Here is a 16,715-nt window from a genome sequence, read left to right as displayed (position 1 = left end):
CTGGGGGAGCCTGTGAGGGGCCAGTGTCCTTTCCTCTGAGGAGTGACATCACCCCAGCCCGCTCGCCGCCGCAGGAAAAGGGGAAAGTCTGACCCATCGGACCAGCCGGGCGGGCTGCGCATTGAGAGCACATACTGTACTGTACGGCCAGCGCTGTTAGAGACCACTCACTGCTTCAGGGGCTCCTGTCCGTATTTCATCAGCAGGCGGATGGCTGTGGGCGCTGTGTAGAACTTGGACACGCTGTATTTTTCGATGATTTCCCAGAATCTCCCCACATGAGGGTACACCGGTATGCCTTCAAACTTTCCAAGCACGATATCACAGTGTCAGACGATTCCTGAAATGTAACTCAGCACAGCTGACTTGGAGTCTGACCACATCCCAAGACAACTGTCATTCAAATTCATACGTCCTTCCTGACAAGACACTCTTATCAGCTTTAAACATGACCGTGTAATTTATCTCACTGTGTCATTTGCGAGGTACCTTCTCCAGAATTGTTTCTGCTATCAGCTGTAAAACATTTTCGAAGCATATGAAGCAAAATCTACAGGAATGAGACAAATGCAACACAGTAATCTTCCTTAAGACTTGATTATTTTTTAGAAAGTCATCTTTTTTCTTAATCTTTCAAGCCAAACAGAAAGAAGAAAGGTGACAGGTCCCTGCAAAACTTGAAAAACTCGTTTCTATAATTATGTTTTATGCACATTCAAATCCTAAAGAAATGTTACAGCATGATCATTTAAAATATCTTGTGACATCTGTGTTTCTGCTTCTGACATTGCACAATGTTCTGGGCTTCTCAGAGATTTGACAATTGAGCTTGCTTGGTTTGAGATTAAAGTAACCGTCGCAACAACCCCATACTACAGAATGTCATTTCCACAAAGGCACCCCGGATCTGTGCCTGTATGCTTTGCTTGAGGCATGATACATTTTTGTTTCCATTTCTACATGGAGAGGGTGGAGTTACATTTTATTACTACTTGGAAATGTGTCATCAAAACTTGTCATGTGTTTTTTTTTTTAAAACATAACACATTGACAACCAGGAAGAAAACGTTAAAAAAAAATACGCACAGAAATAAGATGTCAGCATGCTCCACATGTGTAGTAAGAATCATCATTTGCATGATTCCCAGGTTGGCTCTGGTTTTGCCCTGATCCGCACTAACCCACGTCTCGCACACTGCAAGGGGCAGCTTACCAGAACACTTGTGGCGCCGTTGGCCAGAGGTCCGTATGTGATGTACGAGTGTCCCGTGATCCAGCCGATGTCCGCGGTGCACCAGTACACGTCTCCGGGCTGGTGGTCGAACACACACTTGAAGCTCAGCGCTGTGTACAGCAGATAGCCAGCAACAGAGTGCAGGACACCCTGCAGGGCACGGAGCGGAAAACAGTGAGCAAGCCCCGAGGAAAGGCACGCCACAGTCAGCCGGAGCCCACGCGTGACTGGTGCTCAGCAGAAAACAGTCTCTGCTAGGACATGGGAAGATTATAATAATAATTTCTCACACTTTTGTAGCACTTTCCTGGACACCCCTCTCAAAGCCCTTTAGAGGTAATGGGGATCCCCTCCACCCCCACCTGCATGATGCACCAGTCCGCTCCCCACACACCAGCTCTCAGTGGAGAGGAGAGCAGAGGGATGAAGGGGATGAAGCCAGTTCAGAGATGGGGATTATTAGGAGGCTGAGTGATAAGGGCCAATGGGAAATTTGCCCATGACTCCAGGGTTACAACCCTACTCTTCTCAAGAGAGACCCTGGGATTTTTAATGACCGCAGAGAGTTAGGACCTCTCTCATTTGAAAGACAGCACCTTTTTACAGTATAGTGTCCCCGTCACTATACCAGGCTATAGTATAGGGACCCACACAACACAGACTGCAGGGTGAGCGCCCCCTGCTGGCCCCACTAACACCTCTTTCAGCAGCAGCCTTAGTTTTTCCCAGGAGTCTCCCCTCCAGGTACGGGCCAGGCTCACACCTGCTGAGCTCCAGTGGGCTGCCAGGCGTGAGCTACAGGGTGAAATAGCTGCTGGCTTCAGTCCTGTAAGCGGCTCCACACAATTACAGCCACTTAGCACAATATCTTGTTTCGTCAGTGCTTGGATTTCCACAACGCTGATGTAACCCTGAAGCCCCCAGGACAGGATGCGTTCTGGAGAAACTGGCACTCCGTAAGGGTGCTGGAGCCACAGTATAGAAGCCATCAATTACAGTTAAGAATATACAGATCTCACTGGCGAGCAGTGTTATTTCTGTCATTCTGGGCGGGAAAAACACAAAAACTGAATCTCTGTTTCACCGAGAACACGCTGAGCTCACATTTATACCTTTGCGAACGAGAGATTACCGGAGCTTTTTGAGTATTAATAAAACACATCCATCTTTAACGGTGTGTATTTTAAAAGCCACGCCTTTCCCTGTTGTTCTTCTAGTTCTGCTTTCTGCGGAGATTTTGTTCCCAAGTACTTCAGACAACAGGTCTTAAACTTCGCAGGGGTTCATTTTTCAAAGCGCCGCGACTCCTTCCAAACCTGCGCGCACGAAACGGCAGAGCCGGCGACTTTGCGAGCTGGCGGGGCGGTCGTGCGTGGGCCCGGGGGGCTCCGGGCTACCGGCGGTGGCCCCACTTGCCTTGGGCTTCCCGGTGGACCCGCTGGTGTAGAGGACGAACAGGGGGTCCTCCGCCTCCACCCACTCCGGCTCACACTCCTCCCCCGCGCTCGCCATTGCTTCGTCCCACCACACGTCGGCGCCCGCGTTCCAGGGGGTCTGGCGGGACGGGACAGAGGGTCAGAGCTGCAGCACACACTGACACTCTCACAGCCACTGTCCCAGTCCTGCTAGTTGACCACAGTCTTTGACTGGCTGTAAAATTCATGCACAACCTACAGCGATCACTCTAAGACAGGGGCTCACAGGCACTGCCTGGATTTTGATGCGTCTCATTTGCCACTATGAATGTTGTTTTGGCTTCATGCCAGGACCAGATTCTAATGAAGACACAGATGTGAAAAGATGATCATGTGTTTATGTTATACTTTAAAATAAATTAATGTATGAATGAATGACTGTGGCAAAAAGACAGCTCTTCTAAGTGGTCAATTAAAAAAAAAAATGTTAAAATGGGCTTAAGTACTGTCTCTTTGTTTGCAAAACCAGGAGGCTGATTCCTTAATGATAGAACAAGCTTGCTAATACTTATTAAAAGTGTAAGAACAGAAGTGCAATATCAGAAGTAGAGATAAATGAAACGCAGCAAGGGTAAGGGACATGAAACACTGCAGTTTCTGTCCAGACGAGTTAAACCACACTGATTTTGTTTTCCTTGATAACCACACGTATTCAGCAACGGACAGGTTGCAGGCATTAGCAGTCAGTATCTGATCAGGCTAACTGGTTTAATGCTGCCAGTTTTGTAAAACTGCCCTTTGAAATAGTGAACCTGTCGGAGACACAGCGGGCATGCATCACTGATTGTGGCAAAGAGCGATTGGAAACTGGCACCACTACATCTTTGGTTCCATTTCTGCACTCTGGATAAACAAAACCCCCTCCATCCAGCACCTGTCACAAAGAAAGCAAGACTTCTCCCACTGTACAAACAGTAATCCTTACGGTAACCGGCTCTTTGTCAGTCGGGGAGCTGATAAGAGTATTTCACCTCTGCACTGAATAAACGCTGAAGGCACGTTTGGCACATCTGACGATCTGAAGAAATGTGTAAAGGTTTTGAGCAGGGAGAAAGGTTTCTGGAGTGACACAACAGATCGGGCACATATTGTACCTGCAATTTGTTGGAAACGATTCCATTTTTCATCTTATCTCCAACGTGCCTCACGACAATACAGGTCTTTATGGTAAAATTTCCTCTGCAGGCAGAGAAGTTGCATAAGAGTTAGAACTTTGACAAATATTAGCTGCCACTAAACAATTAGGTTGTCAGCTACATTTTCAAGGCTCAATTTACAACAGTGGGTTAGAAAAAAGGCTTTGGCTGACTTTTGCTAATGTGCATTATTGCTGTGAATAAAATACTGTATTTATATCATAGCAACAATTTCAATAATCACTATGCCCAGTTTTTTATGCTCTTTATTAATAGGAATACCACAGACTCTAGTTTGAATCTCTTGATGTCTTGGGCAATGATGTCTTTGCTTAGGTTACTGGTCTTGATCATCAATTCTTCAATTCAATTTTCAATTCTGTGATCCTAAATATTCTCAGAAGTATCATATATATTAGATATTTTAAGGTGTGAAATATCTCACATTTCCGTTTGAATTTTTCAGTGTGAACTCTTAAAGCTCTCTAATAAAGTCTCTCAGTTGATCAGTTAAATTCTGTACAGTAATACTGACTCAGAGGAAGATTTAAGAATCTAGGGTGAGGCTGGCTTGCTGGTATCTCTTTAATCACACAGCAGGATGAAAGAAAGCCAAGCAAACAGGATAGCTTGTACTTAGCCTGGGTGATAAGACACAACAACTCAGCAATCAGTCTCCTTCAGTTCAGGTTTCATTTTCTTAAAGTAGTTGTAATGAGATAGAGATTACTGGACCTACTTTTCCTTGCACTTCTCCAGTGCCTCATCTGCAATCTGTTTCAAGTTGATAAGTTTCTCCCCTCTGAAAACACCATCTGTACAGTAAGCAGAAAAAAAGGGAGTTCAACGGGCAACCGCAATGGTGACGCTAGTGCACGTATCTTGCAGTTCCTATAACAACACTTTGCACACACTTGAGCCTAATAGGAAGACAGGTACCTGCTGTGACTAGGAACAAGCACTGTGAATCCAGGATTCGCTCACACAGCGATTCGGATGAGAAACCTGCAAACTAAGCACAAAGGTATACTGTAGTACACTCAGCTAAACACAGAAGAGCCACTCTCCCTTCGTAGCAGTTAAAAGTTTGTTTGCCCGATTATTACTTTTCTATGCTCCCAACTGGCCTTAAGTGCTACAAGCGTTATTCTCTCTGGGAATTTGCTACCAACATGTAATACTTATTAGTATAAGGTATAATATCTTATAAAGTACTTCACGACAGGAGAGATTATTATTTATTTTTACTTATGAAAGAAAGCAAAAGGCTCAAATTAAACAAACTGGACATTGCTTGTCACACATGACATGACCACTGAATTACATTAGCCATCTCTTTTTCACTTTTAAAAAAATATCTGAAAACACTACTTTTGGACAAGAAGAAGCCACTATCACCCTGGGGAAAAAGGATTGGTGAATTCTGACTCCTGTCTTGGAAATATATCAAACAAAGTCACACACACACCAATAATCAATTCACTGCAAGTCTAAAAGCAATTGAAACAACACAGAAATGATTCCGTGGAGTAATGAAGAACAATAGTTGATAAATTATTGAGAAATATGAATAGCAAGTGTGTTTTCTGTTGTCTGATCAGATTCTGCAGAACTGTACATCCTCTACAAATAGAGGGTTGTAAAGAAGGCCAAGGGCACTACAGAATATGAAGTGTGGGCCTCATCCCCTCCATCTGGGGGACACCTCTGCCTCCCCATGAGAGGCTCTGCAATCTCACTCTCACAGAATGTGAAGTAACTCTCAGATCACCTGTAACACTATTGTACTGTCTTCTCAACACCCTGGTGTCAGAGTCCTGCCTGTATTCGCACCGTGGACCAGGAGCAACGATATTTCGTTCCACTGTATACTTGTATATGGCTGGAATGACAGATCAACTTGAACTTGAACTTCTCTGTCTTGTTTGAATGTTGTATTGGACTGTGGCGGAAAACCAACTTCCCCCAGAGGATAAAGAAGCTTGAATTGAATATCCTGGTGCTGACACTGCGGAACAGAACGTTGCAGAGCTTGTATCACGATTGTCGTACCACACTGATTTGTTTTTCTGTGCAGCAAAACGTTACACATGCTGGTGTTGAGGCAGTCACTTACCAACGAAATGGAACAACGAAAACGTCTATGATGTATTTATGTTGCTGTTTTCACTGTGCACAATAGAGCAACCTTCACTGAGTGTATATGCAGTTTGTTACATATGCTAAGTTGTATAGACTTTTTGTTATCTTAAAGACAAGAATGTGTCAGACTTTTAGAACTGTGCCATGTTCCTGGGTTGAGCTGATTGGTATCACAGCATGTGTCTTGGTAATGGAGTGTCAGAGAGCTCAGGAGAGAGCAAGAGATGAGAAATTGTTCTCTGTTGATATGAGAGCACAGAAGATGAGACTTCTCGGGATCTATAACATTACAGAGGAGAACAGAACAAAATGGCAAATTGTGTAGCATGATAAAGAGAGCGTATATGAATATATACTGTATGAGTTTATACTATATATGGTATATATATAAACTAGTAATCACTGAGCAAAGCTAACATGTCAAAACATTTACTACAAGGCAAAGGAAAAATAGTGCCTGTGTATGTAGAAGTGATATGCTGAGTTATGAAGTCATTCCTCTTTTTCATTGAAGCATACGTATTAACTGATCAGGACTGTAATGCAAGCAAAGCATCGTTCTTGTCATTTAACAGGGAGCAAATGCAGCTGCAGCTGTTTTCTGCTTTCCTAACAGGATGCGAATGAAACACCTCGGTCGTACTTCCGTGACCAGCAAGTTAAAATGAAACGCCAGGAGGAAACAATGCACATGGGAAGTGATTAATGCAACAACCACAGCAAGACAGTCCCCTACCACAACAGAATGCACGGCTCCCAGTCTGGCGCACGCTAGCATCACACACACCAGCTCCGGTATCATGGGCAGGTACACCGCAACTCTGTCGCCCTTTCCCACTCCTGTTTCCAAAAGAAATTAGATATACAGTATATGAGGGAAATGTTGCAGACAAGTTACAAGGAAGAGTTTTTTAATAGCTTTAAAAAGCGTAATATTTCGTATTCGGTAGCAGTGTCCGTTGATCTTCAGACACGGATTCACGGATCTCAACAAGCATCCGCATCCTGTGGTCGGAAATCGCACTCTCACAACACTCTTCTCGTGTTGATATTGCAATATCGCAATATTAGCATCCAAACAGAAATTAAATATTTAAGAGGACATCTATATCTCTTCATGAGTTAGATTTGTGTTTAATACAGATTTAAAAAAAAAGATTTGATGATTACCCATGCTCTTTAAAACGTTGGCACACCTGCAGACTTCCTTCAGGAGCTGACGGTACGTTATTGAACGCTGCCGATCGGGAGAATTCCCCTCCCTGCAAGATCAGCACGAAGAAGAGAAAGATTAACATAACATCACTTTATTGGCCATATACAATTTCGTGCATTAGGAATTTGTCTTTTCGTATACCCCAGCTTTCTCTCCATGAGACACACAGACAGGGAGAGAAGCTGGGGGTCAGAGCGCAGGGTCAGCCATTTATACGGCATCCCTAGAGCAGTTGGGGTTAAGGGCCTTGCTCAGGGGCCAAATGGAGTAGGAGTCCTCTGCCGGCTGTGGGATTTGAACCGGCAACCTCCCAGGCACAGGCGCAGGCGCAGATCCTTGTCTACAGAGACACCTTTACTTTACTGGCACTGTACACTCTGCTCCTGTTGTATTCATACTGTGGAGAGCGGTGGAGAGAAAGACCTTCCGGTGAAAAAACGTCTTATTTTTTTTCTGACGGATCGTTTCATCGGTTACCCATAAGAAATTAGACTTCACAAAACAAATTCTATCCAAATTGTTGTTGTTGTTGTTGTTGTTGTTGTTGTGTCTTTTGCGCAGGTCAGCGTGCTGTTAGACTTTGTAAAAATGTATCGTGACCCCCCTATTCGCGACAGCCTGTGGAGCAACCCTTTTCTACCGGACCATGAAGGGTTTCCTGCTCCCCGAGTGTCACCGGAGGAGCCGCGTTTCGCAACCGGTGTGGCGCGCCTGCAGGCGTGCTGCGCAATTTTGGAAAAGCCACCTATGTTGAGAAAAAAAAAAACCCAACCAATTCAATATTGCTTTGCAATATTAGTTTTGTGGAGTTACAAGAGTGTGTCGTGTCTTCGGTGCGCACACAGAGACGGCTCCTCCCGTCTGGTGCGAGTTCACTTTTTCAGGTTTGGCTGAAAAATACCGTCCTTCATTTCAGCCAGGCTAAGGTGTCTGTGCACTTCGAAACAAAATCAGTTTAAACACTAAAATACGTTCCGCTTCTAATATTAATGGTAATGTAATATGGCCTTTAATTCTGTATGCGTATGTGGAGGGGGGTTCACAAATTTTATACGCATGTAAACGCGTCGTGGCGTGGAGCAAATGTTTATCGCACCTTCAAATCATTTTTTTCTAACAATTCAATTGGTTTTAAAACTGATGACATTCATATTGGTAATATTATAGGCAGCTTTCAGATCTCATTTTTAACGACTTAATCTACTGCAATGTTGTCTTTCCTCAACAAGAATAGTAACTACTCTTTTATCATTTAGGCTGCTGCTTTTATTCAGAGCAACTTTCAGTTGCATATTCCACATTGTTACAGAGATGGCTTTGCTTGAACCAGGTAGGCAAAATACCTACTCAGACTCCAGCAGCTATATCACCCTGCAGCTCACCACTAGCAGCCCACTGGAGCTCAGCAGGTGTGAGCCTGGTCAGTACCTGGAGGGGAGACTTCCTGGGAAAGCTGAGGCTGCTGCTGGAGGAGGTGTGAGTGGGGCCAGCAGGGAGTGCTCACCCTGTGATATCTCTGTAATCTTGTAATGGTAGTAAAGGAAAAGTTGACTTTAACTACACGTCTTTGTTGCAAAACTGAAGGGGAGAAAACCTGAAGGAGCATGAAAGCCGTACGATTTACATGTTTGTGTTATAAAGACCTGTGATTTTCATTGTACCGAACGCTTGAACGTATGTCAGCCATACTTCATCTCCCGGATGCAAACATGGCTATATTTTTGGTGAAATAAGAAAAACATGAAACTGAGTTTCAGGACACTAGGAGGTATAACCCTGTGTTTTTGATGGGGGTACGGAAGAACTGACTGCAGTGGTTAGTTAGCACGGCTGCCTGGCAGTGCTGGGGCCCTGGGCTCCATCCTGGCCTTTGGGTGCTGTCTGCATGGAGTTTGCATGTTCTCGCTGTGTTGGAGTGGGTTTTCCTCCCACAGTCTAACAATGGGGGGACGGAGGAATATTACAGGCACCTGAGAGAGGGGTATTTTGTGCTCCCGAGAGATACGGCACGAAGCAGCATGTTTTTATAGTAACCGTTTTTAACCAGATCCTCCTTTCCAGTGTTGACCTCGACACTTCCCATCTCTACCGTAAGGCAGGACATTTACGGGGGGCATTTGGAAGGCCATTCCTTGCTCCAGGGCACTACAGCAGCCGCTGCTTTGAGCCACACTGCTGCTCCGAATAACGGAGTGAGAAAGAGCAGCCTTGCTTTGTGGGAGTAAATCTTCCTCTTAATCCTCTAGGTTCTCCCAGGCGTTTTCTTCAAGAGGCTGCCAAGTGTGCCTACATTAGTGCCAGCTGGGGATGCCAAAGGCAAGATGAGTTCGTCCACACAGCTCAACGTTCGGCTGGCCCGATAATTTATTTCCTGTACCGGCGCCGTCGGCAGATGAATCCATACATTCGGGAGCTCTTCACAGCTGGGAAGCAGCACTTCCCCCTGACCGGCCCTCAGGTACAGACATGTGAGGTGGCTGCTGGGCTGTAGAGTCCAGTTAATTTGTAACCCCAGTCTGTCAGACCACTCAGGACTTGGCAGTCATGAGCAGGGAGTCTCCATTTACGGCCAAATTAAGGTCAGCAAACAAGGCAGCGCACACTGAGTCAAGGCTGCTTCAGAGAGAGGGCACGGAGGTCACACATCACCACAGGGTTCGGGTGGAAGGGGACAAATGACAGCACCTTTTAGAAACAGCTACTAGTGACATTTATCTGAAGGTATTCATGTTTAAAATGTTATTTGTCCGATATGACTGTGCATGGCTGAAGATTGACCCCGACGAGGCCAGTGCAAGCTGAAAAAATCATTTTGAAAAAAGCTGCAAATCCTCGCAAATTTCTGTTATATGAAGGAAATGGATGTCCCAAGAACCTGTTTATGTGGATCCTAATGTCCCAGTATAGAGATGGGGACACTATACCATAAAAAACGGTACCCTCCTTCAGATGAGACAAAAAACCAAAATCCTGACTCTTCATGGTCATTAAAGAATCTCAGGGAGTTTCACGAAAAGAGTAGGAGTGTTCCTCCTGGCCTTTCTCACTCATGGATTACTTATAAGCCCCATTTATGAACTGGGTTCATCACTCTGTTCTCCTCCCCAGTGATAACTGATGTGCAGTGAGCATACTGGCGCATCATGGTGGTGGTGGAGGGGAGTCCCCATTGTCTGTAAAGCACTCTGATTGGCACGTCCAGAAAACCACTTTATAAGTGAAGGGATATTATTATTGTCATCTTCACTATACTAACAGCATCCTCACACAGGATTTAAACTCAGAACCTTGCACTCAGGAATGTGACCTAACATTTACTCCACACTGCCCTTTCCATCCGCAAATTAATACAGTACGTATCTGTTGTGTGCACATACAGTGCCACACTGGCTCTAAAAACCCAGGAGACAAACCACAGCCCATTTCAGAAATAACTACAAGCTTCAACATGGTTTCACCAACTGCAGTAAACGTGTCACAGGTGCCACTCAAACATGTCCCATTTGAATTGTTGACTCCGCTCAAGCATGAACAATCTAGCAAGGATTCCAATTTTGAAACACATTCTCAGTTTTTCTTAAAAACCAACTCTTACTATGTGTGGACCCTTATTTACAGCTGTTGACAGCACTTGCTTTTTAGACTTCTCAAACGAAGCAGGAGCTACAGTGTGAGTTTGAAGCTCAGCAGTGATGGACCGTAATAGTGGGCAAACGTTTTGACTTGGCATGAAGAACAAGGATCGCGGAGTTACCAGAAGTACGCCACTTTTTCACCAAGATCCTTCTCCTTGACATTTCTGTCTAGGACGTTGTAGCACATGTTGGTTTTTGCTCCTTCCATGAACTTGACGTAAATGCTGCCTCTCGTCACATCGAAGTTGTACTGAAGGAACTGCCCCTTTGGTGGGCTCTTCCAGAAGAAGTCCTGGGCAACTTCCTTCCAGAACACTGCAAGACAAGCGAGAAGTGCTGCTGTTTCAGTTACAGGTCAACAAACAGGTTTCATGGCATGCCTTGTGTTTTTTTTACCAACAAGTCCAAACATGATGTTTTTAAAAGAAATGACACATTGTCACCCTTATCTCTACTTGAATGTATTGGCAATTTTCCCCGACTGGTACGCGAGGCTGGCGTTGTCTGCTCCAAGATTAAAAAGGTCTCAGCTGGAGATCTCTGTCCATCAGTGGATGAAATAAAGCTCGGAGGGAAACCAGAGAGTTTTTTCAAGATGTATTGCAATGCATTCTGCACAAACCTGAAGGAAAGAATATTCCTCTCGGCACTCGGTCCATATCCATACAATTCTTGTCCAGAAGAAGTTAAAAACAAAATATCCTCATATACTGTAGCTAAGATATAACAATGTGATAAATGCATCCCTCTATTTCCTTGTTCAGGTAGGTAGCTGCTTGCGTAGGCGGCAAAGGAACAAGTGAAGATTTATTCCAGCTGAAAAGAGGAGAAAGGAAACACAACATTTCGGCTGTGGAGCCTTCTTTGGGTGTCGCACTCGAATAAACCCTCGGGTTTAAAACTTTTTATTCCCTTTGGGAATAAACCTTTTACTTGTTCCTTTGCCATCTATTTCCTAACTGCTTTGTCCAGTTCGCAGTCGTGGGAGAGCTGGAGTCTATCTCAGCAAGCACCAAGCGAGACAGCGTACACAGTGGAAGGGACATCAGTTCATCATAGAGCGCACACACACACACATACACACACACTAGAGGCTATTTTCCCAGAAGCCAGCATGTCTTTAGACTGTGGGACCAAACTGGAGCACCTGGAGGAAACCCACACAAACATGGGGAGAACATGCAAACTCCACACAGACAGCACCCTGGGTACTGAACCTAGAGCACCTGTGTGGTGAGGCATCAATGCTGACCACTGCACCACCATGCCAATAAGAAGAAGAAGAAGAAGAAGAACAACAACAAGAACAAGAACAAGAAGATTTATTATCTGTAAAAAAAATATCTTGTTGAATACGTGATGTAATGCTCTGAAAGGGTATTACATTTGTGACAGTGTGCTGCCATTAGGATGCATAAATTTAGAAAAAATCACAAGAAAAAGCAGTTCATAACCTTTTTGTTGTGACGACATACCTTCTGGTTCATCAACAGACTTTCTGTACAGCTGCAGGTAGCTCTGAAAATCAGGAACGTGGGCACCGTTCTGCAGCTCCAGCGGTGGGGGGAAGACCTGCTCCTCTGTGTGATGAGATCCAGGGACCACCATGGCTGACAGATGCTCTAGCCTCTGGAAGAGTAATATACTAGTTCGGTCCCTGAATTGTCTACACGGAGAGTGAAACAACAAGTTGTGCAAAGGCTTTAGACTCAGTTATCTTTATTGTGTACTTTGCAGTACAGTAGCGGACCTAATCCTTCCTTTGTGTTAATTTCACAAAGTCTCCTTAGCGCCAGAGGGTCCAATCAGATTGTCCACAAAGGCACACCTACTTTTTCATTGGACAGCCCCGCTCTTGTCATTTGATCACATTATAGTCAGGACACTGGGAGGAGGAATGCGTGTGCGCTGACACTAACTAGCAGGCTGCAGGGGAGCACCAGGCCCAGCTCGTAAGCTACAGCAAAACCAATGTTAAAAATACCTGACTTTTATTCAGGACAAAATTCTCTTATTGTCATTTTTGATTTAGCTGAAACTGTATGTTTTTTTTCCCCGAGAACAAGCCTTCTTTTGAGTCTGGTGTACTGTGGAGTACTAGAAAAACAGCAATGGATTTGTCTGGCAGGGTATAACGGGGACTCCTCTGTCTGCCTGCCGACAGACCTTATATGTCAAGGAGGCAGCGACAGTTCTCTTAGAGATGTATGTCTGTTATATCTAGAAACTTGGTTTTGACTTCAGGCAAGTTAAAAATACAAGCAGAAAAAGAGCTAAATATGGAGTCCAGAATTTCTGCTGAGACTCCTAAGAATTCGGCTAGGCTACAGCCATATACAGTACTCCATTGTCGTGAGTTGTGGATCACAGCCATACTAGGTTATGCAACAGTAAATCACAGGTCTTTTGTTAAGACCTTTCTCTTTATATCGTATCCTGTTGGATCTGTTATCCTGTGTAGGCTGCCTGTGCATCATGTGTTCACTGTTCACTTGAAGGTTACAGCAAGTAACTGACCCTCAGACCATTTTAGGCCTCCTTTTTATGATCACTGGAATTCCCTGTGGCCCAGAAATCCACACTCCAAAACAAAATAATACACCCGAGGTACTGAAAATGCAACAAAAGAGTGTTGAAACTGATAATTAAAGTGCCAACATTGACGTTATTAATGCCTACGAGAATAATTGATATGGAAAATACATATTGCAATTATTATTAATGCATTATTAATGTGTAATAATATAGCCATATTAACATTACCCTTAGAATGCTAGGTTTGATTTAGAATGACAAATACGAAATGGACTTGTTTTCAAATTCTCTGAAAACTCCGCTGACCGTGATCCTGTATTCAAGAGCGTCTTGTAATAGTGGGGAATGAGGATAACAGGACCATTGTGGACAAGATAATCATCAAATTAAGAAACATCACCTTTAGATATTCTACTGTCCTCACTAACAGAATTAACTGAATTTACACTCTTTGCTTTTTGCCCATCAGCCAGGGAAACACTAGAGCAATACAGTATGCAGTAGTTTCACAGACCTCAGTTAGCACTGGTCTTGGACTACCTAATGACGATTTCAAGTGAAAATGGCCCTGCTGTGGGTGTGTGTGCCCTGTGATGGACTGGTGTCTTGTGCCTGTTGCTTGCTGAAATAGACTCTGGCTTCCCTGTGGCCCGGAGCTGGATGAAGTCGTTATAAAATTGACGGATGTATAATTGGTAGTTGTTTCTTATTGCTGTTATTATGATGATGTAATAAACATGATTATGGGTGTATTTCCACATCATCTTTCTTGAACATGTGTTCCGTGGACTCAAAAGGCAAAAATGCAATCCTCTAAGCTCAATAACATACTGTAAAAAAATTCTCTGCCAAAACAAACATCACACAAAAAGTAAATATGAGCATTATGGTAGCTTCTCACATAAAAACAGAAACAGATTGCATTCTCTCAAAACATACCGGCTGCTTAAAGGTGAATAATTTTGAGTTTGAAAAACAGCTCTCATGAAACAAAAGAGATCAAAATACATGTTTGCATTCTTGCCAAACAACACCAAGGCACTGGATTATATATCAGGCAAATACATTTGATCATGTTAGTTTAAGATAAAAGGTTAACAAAAACAAGTTACCACATACTGTTTGGTGAGCATTTGAATGTTCTTGAACATTGGAACATTTGCCACTGTTGTTTAGCATATACATTTGGCAAGCTTCAATGATTTCAAGAAAACCATTCATTTCAGGCTGCAGACTCAGAAGCAGTATCAGACAGTGAATGGTGGGTATTTGGATGAATTAATTACACCAGATGTGCATCAGTGAAGGTGAGCAATGACAGGATCAATAACTTCCTCATGTCTTCTTCAGGCCTTTAAAACATAGCATTGAGTGTTAAATTAGGCCCTCTTTTTATCAGCATTCATCTGTATTCTGTAAAGGTTTGCTGTGAAGACACAGCAAACAGCAAGAATTTAGGGCAAAACCTTATTCCCTCTATAATGTATAAACTTGTATAAACTGTAATATTTGTATTTCTAATCTAGTGAGCAGGTGATTAGCGGGAATTAGAATATTATCTTGCTTCTGAACCTTCACTATGATATGCCATGTGTGCAGTATGTGGCCGAGAAGAAAGATAATATCCTAAGTCCCACCAATAAACCTGTTCACGAGATAAGAGAGACAGGTCCTTCAGACGTCACACGGCTCTCCTCCACACTGAGAGCTGGTGTGTGGGGAGTGTACTGGCACACTCTGGCTGCTGTAACCTCATCCAGGTGGGGCTCCATATTGGTGGGCTTACCTGTAAAGCACTTTGAGTGGAGAAAAGAGCTATACAAGTGGAACGCTGCAAAACTATGAGGAAGTATGGTACACTTAAAACTGAGAATAGGAGGCACTTTTTAAAATAATGGATTGTGGGAATATGGGACATTCTGGCCACCCTGACCTTGAGGAATCAGTTCAATGAGAGTGGAGGGGTGGCTCTGTGGCTCAGGATCTGCACCTCTGGCTGGAAGGTTCCCGGTTCATGTCCTGTGGCTGGCAGAGGAATCCTACTCCATTGGGCCCCTGAGCAAGGCCCTGAACCCCAACTGCTCCAGGGGCGCTGTATGTTGGCTGACCCTGCGCTCTGACCCCCAGCTTCTCTCCCTGTCTGTGTGTCTCATGGAGAGCAAGCTGGGGTATGCGAAAAGACACATTCCTAATGCAAGAAATTGTATATGGCCAATAAAGTGATCTCGTATCTTATATGAGATTCTTGGAAAAATTAGCAACTGAGATAAAGTAGACGAGCAGGAAATGGCTACCTTTGCTCAGTGGTCTACGGTTCTGTTAATAATATTGTACAATGTACAGTTACTGTGTATGTGTAATAACGTCTGATAGCAGAAGAGCACACATGTAAAAGACACACTGGCTGCCTGACACAGAAAGGGTGCAAAATCATGAGCTGTTACCAACCTATTCAGGATGCAGGTTCCTAGGTTTCTCTTATAACTCCTGGTTTTCTTGTGCTACCAAGAAAACATCTCTTTTCATTAATTAGCTTTGTAACTTCATGGCTAAATTAAAGAGACAAAGATAATGGAAGCTTACCAAAGTCTTGTTCTACCCAGATAACAAAGTTAGGCTTTGAGGTAAATCACCCTGTTCTGTATTGGTAATTTGCTACTTTCTGTTGCTAGGTAACAATTGTGACAGGGAGAACAGACAATACTTGACACTTTATGAATTAAGAATTAACAACTCCAGTGAATAGATCAGTGACCACAAAATTAAGAAATTTTTCAAAATTAATTAAAATTATTCTTTTGTCAGAATATAGAATTTTGTCAGAATCTCTAATGAAAACGGTTGATAGTTTATAGGATTCCAACATTAGCATATAAAAACCCCACTGAAAACTTAAAAAATAATAAAAAGATGTCAGACATCTTAAAGAAAACATTTTCCATTTATTGTTCATAAGGCATATATTTTAGTTTTAAAAAACAAAAGTTCATGGTCTTCAGCGTAAATGTATATACACAGTAAGAACTTCAAGTTCAAATTAATCATATGCCATTCTATTCTTAGAAATGGAAAAATTTACATTGAATTGAATTAATCTGATGTAAATAAGACAAAGGAACACATGAATGTTTACACTTGAGAAGCCATTTGACCCCTCTAGCTGTGTTTGGTTTTCAGTAGCCAGTCGATCCAAGGAACTGATCCGTCTGTTTCTTGAAAGCAGAGATCACATTGTTTCCAGACTCCCTTAACCTCTTGTATAAAGAAGTGCCTCCTGTTCTACATTTGCTATGTGCTTCCTCATAGTTTAGAGTTTGGACTAAGTCCACCGGGTTCCCTTTT

General features: G+C 43.4%; 1 protein-coding gene across 2 annotated transcripts in view; it reads right to left on the bottom strand.

Moving 5' to 3' along the window:
- Window positions 1-16,715, bottom strand: part of acss2l (acyl-CoA synthetase short chain family member 2 like) — a 30,624-nt gene that overhangs the window by 7,690 nt on the left and 6,219 nt on the right. Inside the window, exons 2-11 of one of the 2 annotated variants that reach the window (XM_088918373.1) lie at window positions 12,314-12,467; window positions 10,958-11,153; window positions 7,158-7,249; window positions 6,724-6,827; window positions 4,785-4,857; window positions 4,585-4,660; window positions 3,804-3,888; window positions 2,651-2,788; window positions 1,214-1,384; window positions 172-305 (exon numbers count right to left, since the gene is read on the bottom strand). In XM_088918373.1, the coding sequence (XP_088774499.1) occupies window positions 172-305; window positions 1,214-1,384; window positions 2,651-2,788; window positions 3,804-3,888; window positions 4,585-4,660; window positions 4,785-4,857; window positions 6,724-6,827; window positions 7,158-7,249; window positions 10,958-11,153; window positions 12,314-12,446 (1,202 nt within the window). In that variant the 5' untranslated portion in view covers window positions 12,447-12,467. Of the gene's footprint in view, window positions 1-171; window positions 306-1,213; window positions 1,385-2,650; window positions 2,789-3,803; window positions 3,889-4,584; window positions 4,661-4,784; window positions 4,858-6,723; window positions 6,828-7,157; window positions 7,250-10,957; window positions 11,154-12,313; window positions 12,574-16,715 lie in introns of those variants that run through there. The other variant, XM_088918374.1, reaches the window with a different exon arrangement.

This window comes from Atractosteus spatula, chromosome 6, assembly GCF_055471065.1.
Source record: "Atractosteus spatula isolate fAtrSpa1 chromosome 6, fAtrSpa1.hap1, whole genome shotgun sequence".
In the NCBI taxonomy this organism is placed as follows: Eukaryota; Metazoa; Chordata; class Actinopteri; order Semionotiformes; family Lepisosteidae; genus Atractosteus; species Atractosteus spatula.
This window is presented reverse-complemented; position numbering and strand designations above follow the sequence as displayed.